The 16391-nt window shown below is 46.8% G+C and overlaps 1 protein-coding gene across 1 annotated transcript in view; it reads left to right on the forward strand.

The window, feature by feature from the left end:
• WDR45B (WD repeat domain 45B) overlaps positions 1 to 10063 on the forward strand; it is a 29671-nt gene extending 19608 nt beyond the window's left edge. Inside the window, 5 exon segments of the mRNA XM_065562700.1 lie at positions 1842 to 2025; positions 6270 to 6355; positions 6668 to 6769; positions 7248 to 7369; positions 8468 to 10063. Of these exon segments, the coding sequence (XP_065418772.1) occupies positions 1842 to 2025; positions 6270 to 6355; positions 6668 to 6769; positions 7248 to 7369; positions 8468 to 8574 (601 nt within the window). The 3' untranslated portion in view covers positions 8575 to 10063.
• Positions 10064 to 16391: the final 6328 nt, after the last annotated feature.

Genomic DNA, 16391 nt, shown 5'->3' on the forward strand with positions numbered 1-16391 from the left:
GGGTTGGAGTTGGAGGAGGCAGTGTGGGCCAGGGAGGCAGCGGTGAGCCAGAGCCTGAAGCTCCGTGGCCAGAGGACAGAGCCCGAAGCCTGGGGCCTCCCACCATGCAGCCAGAGCCCAGGGCTGGAGCCTGAAGCCCCGCAGCTACCGCCTGCTACCCCACCACCCCAGGACTGAAGCCCAAAGCCTGAGTCCCACTGCCCCTCGGAAGGTAGGGAACTCACTAGCTGCAACTCCAGTGTTGTGCCCCACCTGTCTTCGGAGGGGGGGCAGGGCCCAACCCCTGTTGGTGGCCCCACCAATCAAGACCAAGGCAGTGTATCCAGGTGCACCAGGGAGGGGGAGGGGCAGGGGCCAGTCATCCCGTGGGGCCCCCCCCCCGCCCCCATAACAGTTGAGAAGGCCATGGCCACAAGAAAAGCCCCTGGTGGTCACATGTGGCCAATGGCCGCATTTGAGAAATGCTGCACTAAACAATCTCTTCCACCTTGTATTTAGCTGTGATACTCTGAGTACATTTCCCAGACCTGAAGAAGAGCTCTAAAACACTTGTCTCTCACCAAGAGAAGTTGGTTCAATAAAATATATTACCTCACCCTCCTTGTCTCTACTAAGAAGACTGCACTTAATTATCAGTCCTTTCAGTCTTTATAACACTGGTATTGTCTGTAATACAGTCTCTCTCCACATACTCCTCACTGTCTTGGAGAACTAAGTGCTCTTAAATCACTGCTGAGCTTTTCAGATTAAGTATCCAAGTGTGGTGCATGCTATAGAAATTCTACTTCTCATTGAACTAGGCAGTGTGTGTGTACACATGTGCATGTGTACGGAGGCATAGCCCTGTCCAAAAGTACTTAAAATCTATGCTACCATTAATAAGCTGAGATAGGGATTTTCAAAAGGCTGCCATGGCTGTTAATAATGTCACTGGCATTTCTGGGTCAGACTTGGAGGTGATGTGTGCATGGTGGTGTAATTTGCACATAAATTGCACCAATTTAAAGGCCAAGGAGCCAGAAGGTCTAAATTAGAGGATCTCCTATTTTAACTTGATCCTTGTTACACCTTCCTGTTTGTGTTTTCCCCCCCCCCCCCGTCAGAATGCACTTCTGCCCCACTGGTGTGACTTGCACCAACTTACCACTTAGACTTAACGGGCCAAATTCAGAAGAGACATGTAAATACCATTTCAGTAAATAGGTACTAGCTCGAAGTCTGAGGGGGCCAGAAGAAGATGGGGCATCTTAGTCTGGCTTCGGATTTTTTATTTATTGGCTTTCTGAGTTAATACATAGTTGAAACTAATTTTGCCCCTCCAACTTCAATTTTATTCTAAAAATATATTTTGTTATCCTGTTTTTTTTTTTTTTTAAATTTTGGCAAGGTGATATTTTCTTCAGACTTCTATAGGCTTTGGTCCACCTTACGGTAGTACATCAAACCTGTAAAGCTACTTGCTGAAAATGTCCAGATTCTTAGACCTAGCATGGGCTGTCCTGGTTGTACTGTAGGATGAACTGCAGTCCCAGAGATCACTCTGTTTAATTTGCAATGCTCCTTTTTTAACACCCCCCCCCCCCCCATCGCCCATTCGCTTGTACATGCACTGCACTTACTGCTGGATTATATTTGGAGATACTAGAAGCTTGTTTAACCTTATGTCTTCACTTTTTGTAGTAAACTTCAAAACTGTATTTCTAAATTTAAGACGTGACATTAGGATTTCCTTTTGTTAAAATTATTGTAGTGTATTGTAAGAACTAGTGTGTGTGGTGTGGTTTATGTATTTTCAAAGCCTTTTAAAAAAATTGCTCCTTTTTTGTCTATTTTGTTTTTAGGTCTCTGTGTCCAAATAGTAATAATTCCCTTCTTGCATTCCCTGGAACACATACTGGGCATGTGCAGATAGTGGATCTGGCTAATACAGAAAAGCCTCCTGTAGACATACCAGCTCATGAAGGAGTCTTGAGCTGTATAGCTTTAAACCTGCAGGGAACAAGAATTGCAACAGCATCAGAAAAAGTAAGCAAATAATCAAATGTTCTATATCAGTGGCTATATTATGAATACACTATATGGTCCTAATATTAATGGCACAAATGCTTTGTTACACTGCAACTACTGGAAAACTAAGTCTTAAGGAACCTAGTGCGCACAGAATTTTTCCCATTGATCTTTACTGCTCCCTCAGCAAAACTGGATACTTCCCTAGAGATCTGGCATGACTCTCTAGCAGTTCTCAGCTGAGACATTACTTCATTCAGTAACCCAATGGACTTATTCAAATTGAGTCCAGCTATCTTGAGCCAAGAACAGGCTTTGTTTACTAGACTGGACTCATGGGCGGCAGGTGAACCACAGGCTTGGGGAGGCTATCCCACCGCCTGACCCCTTCCCCCACTGGAGCCCAGAGGACTCCACCCTCCAGAGCGCCCAGCGGGCAGACAGCGCAGAGTCCCTGACTGCAGGCCGGCCCCCAGTACCTCCAGCCCTCCCAAAAGTGGGAAAGGCTGGGGCCCCCTACCTGAGGTGGAGGCAAAAGCAGCCCCCTGCCCATGTCCTAGGCCCCCCCGCCCAGGGCAGCTGGAGGGACCCAGGCTCCCCCCAGCTGCCCACGCAGCTCTTCCCAACCTGGCTCGGCCCAGGGTGGGCCGCAGAGCTGCAGCCTGGCCATGATAAGAGCTGAGCAGCTGTGGGAGCCACAGTGGACCCTCCACTTGCCCACAGTGCGGGGGGCCCAAGCAGCCCCCGACCCATGTCCGTGCTTCCTGGGTCCCCCATCCAGGGCAGGTGGAGGGTCTGCAGCTCCTCACAGCTGCCTGCAAGGCTCTTACCGTGACCGGGCTGCGGCTCTGAGGCCCCCGGACCTCCCCCGTCCAGAGTTGAGTCGGAGAGCCGCGTGGGCAGCTGTGGGGAGCCAGCATGGAGTCACAGACCTTCCTCCTGCCCTGGGTGACTGGGGAGCCCTGGTGGTGGGGACACGGGCTGGGGGCTGCTCTCAGTCCCCCTGCACCCCAGACAGATGGAGGGCTGCTGCGGTTCCCCACAGCTGTCTGGGCTCCCTGGCCGGACTCCACCATGGGAAGGAAGAGCTGCAGCAGAGCGCAGTGGGAAGCAGGAGGCGGTCTGGGGGTGGAGTGTGGGCGGGGCCATGCAGGCAGTTTGGGTAGGCTTAGCCTTCCCCTGCGTTTGATACCTGCCACCCATGACTGGAGTCTTAATTTGCTTCTAAGGAATCCATGGATTTACTGAAAGACAACATCCTTGAGCCTAAAGTTTCAGAAAATTGTCATCTTCCACTATCCCTGACCGTCTTGTACATGGACATACAAACGTGTAACTGGTCAAACTATTAACTAAAAAGCTCACTTCTGGAAGGGAGGGCATTCTACAAGTCTGTCAGGTGCTGTACTAGCTAGTCTACTATCTAGGCTTCAGTTCAGCTTGAACTTGATTTTTAGCTTCAGATCCAGGAACATATTTGATCACTATGTTGGAGACTGTTTCCTCTACCGTTTTGAAGAGCAGAGTGGAAAGAATGCAAGGCAGAGTGCTTCACAAGAGGCCCCATGTATATGGAGACACCAGGAAGACTAAATACAGTCTGAACTCTACTTTAGAGAAACTGGAGGAATGAAAAGCCAAATCCTAGCTATACTCTTTGCTACCTTTCCTCCTATCCTTCAACTGAAATAAGCTCTCAAGCCACTGTCTTTTTAGAATCTTGGCTGTATTAATATACATTCCAGTAGCGCCAAATGCTTAAAAAAAAAACTGACAGTCTTTCCTAAATTAAGATTAAACTTTTAAAAATTATTAAAAATCCAATCCTGTCCCTAAAGGGAAGGAGAATGACAGAGATGAAAAGCCAGAGGGACAAAGAGTGAGATGAAAGTTAGTGATTGAATGTAGACTGGGGAGACTACTGTTCTCCTCCAGGTTGACAGCATAGCTCCTGATAACTTTAAGTGGCTAATCCATATGTGTAAACTGAGGTAAGAGCATGCGTAAGGGACCGTCAATAATGATCGATGAGGTAGGCAACCATTTCAAACCACACTGCTTATTGAATGTTCTATAAGCATTGTCTAAAAGTTGGTATTACTTACAAAGTTAGATTAACTTGATAAAAGGAGGCTACCCTTTACTGATGTGGGCGATGAGAAATAAATGCATGCAGTAATTTTGGCTGTAACTCCCATTTTCAAGGGACCGTATTGTGTACTAGACTTCCCTCAGATGAAAGTGGTACAGTACTTCAAAACAAAGTAACTAGCACTATTTATTCTCTTTTAAAAGTGGTCTTATTGTACATGTTTGAATTGGTCTTCTATTTAAGACTAAATACATGTTTACATAGAATCATAGGACTGGAAGGGATCTCGAGAGGTCATCTAGTCCAGTCCCCTGCACTCAAGGCAGGACTAAGTATTATCTAGACCATCCCTGACAGGTGTTTGACTAACCTGCTCTTAAAAATCTCCAATGATGGAGATTTCACCAGCTCCCTCGGCAATTTAGTCCAGTGCTTAATCACCCTGACAGTAAGATTTTCCTAATGTCCATCCTAAATCACCCTTGCTGCAATTTAAGCCCATTGCTTCTTGTCCTATCCTCAATAGCTAAAGAGAACAATTTTTCTCCCTCTTCCTTGTAACAACCTTTTATGTACTTGAAAACTGTTATGTCCCCCCTGTCTTCTCTTCTTGAGACTAGACAAACCCAATATTTTCAGTCTTCCCTCATAGGTCATGTTTTCTAGACCTTTAATCATTTTTTTTGCTCTTCTCTGGACTTTCTCCAATTTGAGCACATCTTTCCTGAAACATGGTGCCTAGAACTGGACATGTACTCCAGTTGAGGCCTAATCAGCACAGAGTAGAGTGGAAGAATTTTTTTCTCATGTCTTGCTTACAACATTCCTGCTAATACAGCCCAGGATGATGGTGGTGTGTGTTGTGGGGTTGGTTTTTTTCTGCATAACAGTGTTACACTGACTCATATTTAGCTTGTGATCCACATGACCCCCACATCCCTTTCTGTAGTTCTCCTTCCTAGGCAGTCATTTCCCATTTTGTATGTGTGCAACTGATTGTTCCTTCCTAAGTGGAGTACTTTGCGCTTGTCCTTAATGAATTTCATTCTATTTCCTTCAGACCATTTCTCCAGTTTGTCCAGATCATTTTGAATTTTAGTCCTATCCTCCAAAGCACTTGCAACCTCTTCCAGCTTGGTATTATCCACAAAACTTTAAGTATACTCTCTAGGCCATTATCTAAATCACTGATGATGATATTGAACAGAACCAGATCCACAACTGATCCCTGTGGGACCCCACTTGATATGCCCTTTCAGCTTGACTGTGAACCATTGATAACTACTCTCTGGGAACAGTTTTCCAACTAGATATGCACCCACCTTATAGTAGCTCCATCTAAGTTGTATTTTCCTAGTTTATAAGGTCATGTGAGACAGTATCAAGAGCTTTACTAAATTCAAAATATAGCACATCTACTGCTTTTCCCAACCATCCACAAGGCTTGTTACACTGTCAAAGAAAGCTATGAGGTTGGTTTGACATGAATGTGGTATTCTGAGGGAGTGCAGTTTGACTTTCTTATTGGGTCTCTTGAATGGCTTGGTTTACTGAAATGGGACAGTGCTTTGTCATGGGGATTGCCTGATGCCAGGTGGTGAGAGAAATATTAGCTTGGAGAAGAGTACTTAAGGAATCCGTCCAGAAGATTCCAACACAATAAACTAAACTTGTGGATTTTCCTGCTTTATGCTGTCTGGTCTTGGTTTAATTGAGAAATATGCAGAGTAGTCACTGAGGAGGATGATTTCTAAATGTGAGAAATGGATGATTGGAATGTTTGCCCAGTTTATTGGAAATCTGTTCCAATAAACCAATATCAAGACTCCGGTAACATTTCAGAATGTTACAACTGGTCATCTGTACATTACTAAATAGTTTTGCTGACATTGGTTAAACAAGGCCCCATGCCATAAAATAGACCCGTGGTGTGAACAAAAGACTCCAGTACTTTCAAATCTTAAGCATAACCTTTAATGAGGGATCCTCCTGGTTCATAATGGGATAAAAGTAGTCCACACACAAGTCAATTAGGATTTGATATTCTTAGCAAGATACTAGTGTTTCAGGATGTTGGATTGCATGGGATGCGCTTGCAATACTTTATTAATACAGGATAGTAAAGGAGGAAGAAGTTTTTAACTAATAAAGTGTTTCATTACTTTTCCAGGGGACTCTCATAAGAATATTTGATACTTCATCAGGGCATTTAATCCAGGAGTTACGAAGAGGTTCACAAGCAGCTAATATCTACTGGTAAGCTTAAATTTTTTTCTCCCTTCTGAATGTACTTTCTCCATCTTTTGATGTGTCTGGTATCTTTTTGTGCTGAGATTACACAAAGCACCACAGGGAAGATTTTTCAAAGGCACAAGGTGCCTAGCCTAACTACATTTTGTTCCTTTTTAAATGCAGGTTGTATGTGCAGGCCTAATTAGTGTTTGTGAAGTGCAAAGTGTTTCCTTTTTCTAACTCTAGGTTAAATGCAATACATACACACCTTACAAATCAAGCTACTATGGTGTATGAAGGCTAATAAAAATCTGTTGCAATTATTTGTGTCTACAGCATTAACTTCAATCAGGATGCTTCCCTAATTTGTGTATCAAGTGACCATGGCACAGTGCATATTTTTGCTGCAGAAGACCCCAAAAGGAACAAGCAGTCTAGGTAGGCTTTCATCCATTCTCTAGCCTATTGGTTTGAGATCGTTTGTGGTTTTAATGGTCAGTATTAAACACGTGCTAGCAAGACTGTTTCTCCCCCTCCCCCAAGTTGTTTCAGAATGAAGCTTTTTTCCCCATAGAAGCATTTAATGAGGCAAAAACTCAGTTCACTGACATTGAAGAGTAATCATTGCTATGTTGCATGAATAAAAGAGGAAGATAAGAAACCAAAGATATCGATGTATTGTATGCTTTTATACTGCCACCTAACAAACACAGATATGTGAGTGCCTCCCAAAGCATCTATATAGCACTAGTGGAGTCCCTAGTGGACCTCATGGTGTTTCTGGTATTCCTTTTTATGGGACACAGACTCTGCTGGGGGTACAGGTCTTTATTTGGATCTGTACCATAACAATCAAGGAAGTGGCATCAGAATAACTGTGGTGGATCTTTTATGTACATCCTTTTTCTTTTTCCAGTTTGGCCTCAGCCAGCTTCCTCCCCAAATACTTCAGTTCCAAATGGAGCTTTTCCAAATTCCAGGTTCCCTCAGGCTCTCCATGCATTTGTGCCTTTGGAACAGAGCCAAATGCTGTCATAGGTAAGTTATCTGAACTTCCCCCAAGGGTTCTGTTTGAAACGCAAGCCCTGGCAAGCTCTTCCACAAGTGACTAGTTTTTTAATCTATCTAATACTGTAAAGGATGACTGGCTAAGACACTGGAGCCTGTCAGTCTGAGGGAGGGATCACAGTAACAACTTTGACAGTGCTGTCTGGAAAAGTGAGCAAGCAAACCTTCATCGTGGGCCAGGCCCTCAGGCTCGCATAGGATCTGTGCCAATGAGAACTAGGACAGGGGTGGGCAAACTTTTTGGCCTGAGGGCCACATCTGGGTATAGAAATTGTATAGCAGGCCATGAATGTTCACAAAATTGGGGGTTGGGGTGCAGGCTCTGGGGTTGGGCCAGAAATGAGGCGTTCAGGAGGGGGCTCTAGGCTGGGACAACAGCGTTGGAGGGTAGAAGGGGGATCAGGGCTGGGGGCATGGAGGGGTAGCTCAGGGGTGCAGGCTTTGGGCACCACTTACCTCAAGCAGCTCTTGGAAGCAGCAACATGTCCACCCTCTGGCTCCTGGGTGGAGGCATGGCCAGGGGCCTCTGCTGTACATGCCCTGTCTGCAAGTGCTGCCCTTGCAGCTCCCGTTGGCCATGGTTCCTGGCCAAGGGGAGCTGTGGGGGCAGTGGGTGGAGCCCCCTGGCTGCCCCTATATGTAAGAGACTGACGGGGGGGACATGCTGCTGCTGCTTCTGGGAGTCACACGGAGTAGCCCTTTACCCTGCTCCCCAACTGAAGCACCAGAGTGGGGCAAGCCCCAGACCCTGGTGCCTATAGGGAGCTTGAGGGCTGGATTAAAATAGCTGGTGGGCTGTAGTTTGCCCACCCCTGAAGTAGGGTGTGTGACCAATAATGTGGGCTTTGAGCAAACAGCAAAAGGTTCCTTGCACTGATTGCTGTTTAGGACAAACATCTTATAGACAGTAACTTTCTCCAGGCTGCCAGCCAAACTAATGCTGAACAAGGTGTGTCCTATTGGGTTGAGAACAGTGAGTTTCCAAAAAGGTGCACACGAAAGTAATGTGCTAGAGCTACTAGTGCTTTATAGGCTGTAAAACAAGCCTTTTTTGTTTTTTTGTTTCAGCAATATGTGCAGATGGTAGCTACTACAAATTCTTATTCAACCAAAAAGGGGAATGCTCAAGGGATGTCTATGCTCAGTTTCTAGAAATGACTGATGACAAGCTTTGACTAAATTGAGGAAGAAAGTGTTTTGGTCAAAGTACTGCCTTGGTTATTCTGCTTCTTTAGAAGGACTGGGTATGTATGTCCAATACTGATCAAGATGTGTAACAGACCTCATTGAGAAGCTTGGCCCATCGTGAGCAGAACAAGCGCTGATGTAGAGGACTTCTGCCTATGTTAAACTCGTATGCTGTTTTTTTCAGTATCAGAAAAAAATTGGGTTTCTGTCAAATCTTCAAGAAGTGGCTTTCAACAGCTTGTGCCTACAGGGTCTCTCTTTTTAGTTAAACTGTGAAATTAGAGTGCAGATGAGTGCCTGCCACATGTCTGAGGTGTTTTGTACAAACTTCAGGCAAGGATGTGAACATTTTATTTCAGGCATCATATTACATCACTTACACTGAACCTCGCTGTGGGGGCAGGAAATAACTGTAAATACTAGGTAACTAGAATAGTTATACCAGCAGCTTGCCTTAGAACAGGAGGGATTTATTTCCCTTTTCACACACTTTAACATGCAGAAGGAAAGAGAGGACACAGGTTGCTATAATAAACCCAATCTGAACTGCACTTGCCCTCTGGTCTGGAGTGTGGTGCAGTTGTCTTGTGGCCATAGATTGTCAGTCCTGTACACACTGACACTCTTGGTTAAGTTGAATTAACTATCAGCACTAATGTAATTTTCAGTGGTGCCAAACTGTATATATTAGAGACACAGGCACATTTAGGTACTGCTGATGTGGTTAACCACTACTCAGCACATGAAGTAAATTGCATAGGATACTGTGGCAAACGAAGTTCATATTTGAAGGGGAGGCTGCTGCTTCTATAATGAAACACATCCATTCCAACTAAAAATTTTAAGTTGGTATTTTAGAAGCAATCCAATGCATCTGTTAAACCAACTCTCTGGGCTTCAACCAGAAGACTTTACAGGCCACTTAACACATAGTTTAAAGTAGGTGATGTGAAGTACACCTTGTGATGACTCTAAATCTGCAAAGCATTTTTGAAGTGTTTGCATACTGAATGGTATTTGCCTAGGTGCAGTTAGGTCAAATCAAACAGCTATCACCTGACTTGCATCCATTTCCCCCCCCCCCCCCATTGATTTTTTTTTTTTTTTTTTTTTTTTTTTTTTTTTTTTTTGAAATAAGGCATATGCCATTTTCTTGAAAAACATGAAATAGAACACACGTTCTCAATTCCTAGCACTAATTAGCTGAGGCATATTCATACAGTGCCTCAGCTTTAATTTCACAAATGCTTCAAAGTTGAAGTCCTAGTTCACTCTTACGATTATTTAGCTGAAAATTATCTAAATTTGGCAAGTTTTTTTTAGTATCTGGTAATAAAATGGACCAAGGACTAGCTTTTATGCAGATTGTGTGGTCAAGTTTTGCATGTTGCTTTTACATGTATTTAATCATTTGGGTTGCACACTTATTTGTAATGTTTCTTTTAAATAAATGACTAATTTTGCTGTATTCTTTAAGGTAAGCACTGGATTAACTTTTTTTTTAAAACACACCCACACCCACACACACACACACACACAGTTTGAGTTCAGAGAAACTTATGCAGATTAATAGCACGTTAGGAAGCAGTTTTATACTATCCATCCCAAAGTCAAGGTCTAGGGCTAAAAATGATTAACTTTTTGGCTAAGTTTCAGATCTTACACAAATTCAAGTACTTCATATTAAAACAAAACTGAGGAACAGGCTCTAATGTTCTCTCCCCATAGGATTGTTGAGGCTTATCTGGCCCGCTGAGTGCAATATATTAGTGCCCCTATGGATGAGTAAAGTATGACCCTGAGCAGGACTCTGGGAGTAAGGGTGAAGGAGCTGGGGATACAGGTGGTGGTCTCTTCAGTCCTTCTGGGCAAAGGTAGGAGCCCATGCAGAAACAGATGCATCATGGAGGTGAATGTCTAGGTGTGAGGGTGGCTTTGGCTTCCTTGACCAAGGGATGCTGTTCCAGAAAGGAGGACTGCTAAGCAGAGATGGGGTCCACCTTTCAAAGAGGGGGAAGAGCATATTTGGATACAGACTGGCTAACCAAGCGATGGGGGCTTTAAGTTAGGGGTGAGGGTAGGAGATAAAAGACCACAGTTAAGTTAAAAATATGCAGACTTGGAAGAAGGGTCAGAATCATAGCAGGGATAAGAGAGACTGTAGGGTAGAATGGGGAGGGGGGAATCAAATCAATATCTTAGGCAAGAAGTATGGGGAAGAAGCAAGAACTTGAAATGCTAGTTAATAAACATAACTATTTACAGTTGGCATCAGACTTGGTGTGATAATATACATGATTGGTAGAAAAGGGTACAGCTTGCTCAGGAAGGCTAGGCAGGGGAAAAAAAGTATTGCTTTATAGATCAAAAGATGTATACACTTGAACTTGCAGAAAGTCTCTGGATAAGGTAAAAAGGATTAAAAAAAAACAAGGGTGATGTCATGGTAGGGGTCTACTACAAGAAGAGGTGGATGAGGCTTTTTTAAAATAACTAATAATCATCCAAAGCACAGGACTTGGTCATGATGGGAGATTTCAACTACCCAGACATCTGTTGGGAAAACAACACAGTAGGGCACAGATTATCCAACAAGTTCTTGGAATGTATTGGGGAGAAAGCTACTAGAGGAGAGGCTGTTCTAGATTTGATTTGGACAAATAAGGAGGAACTGGTTGAGAATTTGAAAGTGATCATGAAATGACAGAATTCATGATTCTAAGGAATGATAAGAGGGAAAACTGCACACAATAAATTTCAAAAAGGCTTAGCAAATGCAGGGAGTTGATAGGTAAGATCCCATTGGAAATAAGTCTAAGGGGAAAAACTGTTCAAGAGAGTTGACAGTTTTCAGAGAGACATAAGGGCATGCTATCACACTGCATAGGAAAGATAGGAAGTATGGCAGACCACCTTGGCTTAGCCAGGAGATTTTCAATTATCTGAAACTCAAAAAAGCCCTATAAAAAGTGGGAACTAGATCAAATTACAAAGGATGACTATAAACAAAATATATATAAGGATAAAATTAGGATGGCAAAGGCACTAAATGAGATTAAACTAGCTAGAGAGAAAAAAGTGCTAAGACTTTTTTGTTTCAGTTCTCACCAAAAAGTTTAGTAGCAATTGGACATCTAACTTAGGCCTTGGCTACACTTGCGAGTTACAGCACTGTAATTCACTCCCCGTCCACACTGGCAAGGCATTTGCAGCGCTGCATGTACTCCACCTCCCCGAGAGGAATAGCGAGTATTGCACTGCCGCTGCGGTGCCAGTGTGGCCACCCAATGCGCTGTGAATGGCCTCCAGAATTATTCGGCAGTATCCCACAATGCCTGTTCTAGCCACTGGTCATCAGTTCAAACTCTACTGCCCTGGCCTCAGGTAACCAACCATGTGACCCACCCTTTACATTCCCCAGGAATTTTAAAAATCCCCTTCCTGTTTGCTCAGCCCGGCATGGCGTGCTATCAGTGAATCTTTCCAGGTGACCATGCCTCCACGCACCAAGCGAGCCCCAGCATGGAGCAATGGCGAGTTGCTGGACCTCCTCAGTGTTTGGGGGGAAGGAAGCTGTACAGTCCCAGCTGCACTCCAGCCATAGAAATTACAATACCTTCAGGAAGGTATCAAAGGATATGATGGAAAGGGGCCATGACCGGGACGCCCTGCAGTGCAGGATTAAAGTGAAGGAGCTGCGGAGTGCCTACAGCAAAGCTCCCCCCACAACGCAAACGGCTGCTCGGATGCTCCCCCCGCGACTTGCCGATTCTACAAAGAGCTGGATGTGATACTTGGGGTTAACCCAACCTCCACTCCAAGCACCACCATGGACACTTCAGAGCCCATGGGGGGGGGGGGGGGAGGAGAGAAACAGGAGTGATGGTGGTGGGCTGGAGACACCCCAGAATCCCTGGAGCCATGCAACCAGGAGCTCTTCTTGAGCCAGGAGGAAGGTAGCCAGTCGCAGTGGGCTGTACTGAGTGGAGGACAAACAGAAGAGCAGGTTCCTGGTAAGCTTTTTTTTTTTGGGGGGGGGGGGGAGGGAAGGAATTTTTTCAGTGCAGGCTCTTCGGGAGAGGAGGGTTAGGCATGCATACCTAGATGCGGAATAGTGCATTGATGTGGTTTTATCACATCGCGGTAATCTGCCTTGGTAATCTCCTCGAATGTCTCATCCAGAATGTGTGCAATGCACTTGCACAGGTTTATCGGAAGAGCCACCATGGTCCTTGTCCCAGCTAGGCTAACGTGTCCACGCCACTGTGCTGCAAGGGGCGGGAGGACCATTGCTGCACATGGGCCAGGGCGGAAGCCACATTGCAGTAGAAGACCCTCTCTTGCTTCCTAGGTCACCCTCAGCAGCGAGATATCGTCTAAGACGAATTCCTGTGGAAAATGTTGGGTAGGGTTACCATACGTCCGGATTTTCCTGGACATGTCCGGCTTTTGGGGGCTCAAATCCCCGTCCGGGGGGAAATCCCCAAAAGCCGGGCATGTCCGGGAAAATCGGGAGGGCTCGGTGGTGCTCGGCCGGGGCCGGCGGTGCGGGGCCGGGCACCAGGGGCGCAGTGCCGAGCCAGGGTCACAGTGCTGGGCCGGGCGCGGTGCCGGACGGGGAGCCGGGGGCGCGGTGCCGGCCCGGGAGCCGGGCCCGCGGGGCGGGGAGCCGAGGAGCCGGGCCCGCGGGGTGCGCCGGGCCGCCGGGGGCCGGCAGTGCTGGGCAGGCCGGGGGTGGTGGGCCGGGGCCGGCACCCCAGGGCCCGAGCCGACCCAGGCTGGAAACGCCGGGGGGCCAGCCTGGGCTGCGCCTCCTCCCCCCACATCCCCCTTACCTGCTTCAGGCTTCCCGCGAGCAGGGGAGGGGGCGGAGACTTTGGGGTGTGGGCGGGGCTGGGGATGGGGCCGTGGAGTGTCCTCCATTTGGAGGCACAAAATATGGTAACCCGAATGTTGGGACAGTGTTCAGTGTAGGTACCCCCTGAAGCTGTTGGCTCTCCCCAAGGCACAGAAACCCAGAGGACAGTGCAGCCCTGAAACAATCAGTCCTCCTTATCATTTTGAGGCTCCCGTGGGATGGGTGTGGTCTGTTTCAGACAGGAAAATTATGCTGTTGTGTAGACCCTGTGTGTTTTCTACTCAAGTGTGGGGGGAATTATTACTCTGGTATAAACAATGCTGCCTGTTAAATGTTGCATTTTGCCTATACAGCTGCATCAACCTTGAGCCCTCAGCTGTCCCTCTTATCGTCTGCTCAGAATCTGCAAAGACTCAGGAAGAGACAGCGAAAAAGCAAAGACGACATGCTGCAAGAAGTGATATGGCAATCTATTAAAGAGAATGAGAAAGCACAGAACTGGAGGGAGAGAGAAAGCAAGCAGGATTCGCCGGGAAAATGCAGCGCATTGGCGGCAAAGCACAGGCAGCAAAGCACGGATCGGCCCATAAGCATCCTGGAGCGCCAAGCAGATGCCATCCAGGAGCTCGTAGCCATGCAGAAAGAGGAGCAGTACCCCAAACACCACCCCCACCTTACAGCCCTTGTCCCAAAACTCTTTCCGTTGTGCCCTACTGTCACCTCCAACCCACTTTCCCCAACTTCCGTGTTCTTCACGCCACCCGCTGCCTCCAACACCAGTATCTTCACCACCCAGCCCTGAAAATCACGACCCTTACCCTCTGCACTCAACCCCCATCACCATGCAAAATAGCTATCCTGAAGTGCAGCACTCACTGCACAGCACACCAGACAGGACATACGCGAATCTGTGATTGTACCGTTCCCCACTCCACCCCCTTGTTTCTTTTCAATAAATGGATTTTTTGGCTTTGAAAACATTCTTTATTATTGCATAAAGTAAAAGACTCCTTAGCCCAGGAAATAAACAGGTACTGCAAGTCTGCTTTGCAAACACTGATTCCTAAAGATTGGAACTACTGCACTTCACTCCCATGCAGGGCACCAGATATCACTGCTGGTTTTCAGCCTCAAATTGCTCCCTCAAGGCATCCCTAATCCTTGCAGCCCCGCGCTGGGCCCCTGTAATAGCCCTGCTCTCTGGCTATGCAAATTCAGCCTTCAGGTGTTGAACCTCAGAGGTCCATGCCTAAGTGAAGCTTTCACCCTTCCCTATGGAGGGCACAGCCCGCAGATATAACCGTGGGGATGCTGTTTTCGGCCAAGTCCAGCTTCCCATACAGAGATTGCCAGCGGGCCTTTAAACGGCCAAAGGCGCACTGGCTCAGCCTGTAGTTGAACCGTTCCTTGCTGCTGTCAAGGCTCCCTGTGTAGGGTTTCATGAGCCACAGCATTAACGGGTAAGCGGGATCTCCAAAGATCACAATGGGCATTTCAACTTCCCCTATCGTGATCTTCCGCTTTGGGAAAAAAGTTCCGGCCTGCATCTTCCTGAACAGCCAAATGTTCCGAAGGATGCGTGCGTCATGCACCTTTCCGGGCCAGCCTGTGTTAATGTCAATGAAATGCCCACGGTGATCCACAAGCGCCTGGAGAACCATAGAGAAATATCTCTTCCGATTAATGTACTCGGATCCTAGGTGGGGTGGTGCCAGGACAGAAATGTGCGTCCCATCTATTGCCCCTCCACAGTTAGGGAACGCCATTTGTGCAAAGCCATCCACTATTTCCTGCACGTTACCCAGAGTCACGGTTCTTCTGAGTAGGATGCGATTAATGGCCTTGCAAACTTGCATCAACACGATTCCAACGGTCGACTTTCCCACTCCAAACTGGTTTGCGACCAACCAGTAGCTGTCTGGAGTTGCCAGTTTCCAGATTGCAATAGCCACCTGCTTCTCCGCTGGCAGGGCAGCTCTCAATCTCGTGTCCTTGCACCGCAGGGTGGGGGCAAGCTCCTCACAGTCCCATGAAAGTGGCTTTTCTCATCCAAAAGTTCTGCAGCCACTGCTCGTCATCCCACCACTCACTGCTTGTTTCCCGAGCGCAAAAGCGGTGTTCGACGGTGCTGAGCATGTCCGTGAATGCCACAAGCAATTTCGTGTCGTACACGTTACGCAGCTCGATAGCATCGTCGGACTCCTCACTCTCACTGTCACTTTGGATCTTAAGGAATAGTTCAACAGCCAAACGTGACGTGCTGGCGAGATAAGTCAGCATACGCCTCAGCAGTTCAGGCTCCATTTCCCGCAGACAGATCGCGCTGCACAGAAACCGTTGAAAGATGGCGCCAAAGGTGGACGGAAACAAAGGGATTTCTTGGATGCGAAGCGATGCATCACGGGGCGCTGGGACAGGACCCAGAATGCCCCGCACCTACGCCCCCTTCCCACAACCCACGGCGCCAGAATGGGAAGAGGTGCTCTGTGGGATAGCTGCCCATAATGCACCGCTCCCAATAGTGCTGCAATTGCCGCAAATGTGGCCACGACAGTGCGCTGGGCAGCTGTCAGTGTGGACAGACTGCAGCGCTTTCTCTACTCAGCTGCACAAAGTCAGGTTTAACTCACAGCGCTGTACATCTGCAAGTGTAGCCATGGCCTTAGGGCATGTTAGTGAAAATGAAGTTGGGTCAGAGGCTAAAATAGGAGTTAAAAATTACTCAGACAAGTTAGATGTCTTCAGGTTATCAGGGCTTGATGAAATACATCCTAGAATACTCAAAGCTGACTGAGGAGATTATCTTTGAAGAGTCATGGAAGGGAAAAGGGCAAATATAGTACCCGTTTATCAAAAAGGGAATAAGGACAAACCCAGAGAATTACAGACCACGCAGCTTAACTTCAGTACCTGGAGAGATAATGGAGCAAATAATTTAAGCAATCA

Source organism: Chrysemys picta, chromosome 12, assembly GCF_011386835.1.
Source record: "Chrysemys picta bellii isolate R12L10 chromosome 12, ASM1138683v2, whole genome shotgun sequence".
NCBI lineage: Eukaryota > Metazoa > Chordata > Testudines > Emydidae > Chrysemys > Chrysemys picta.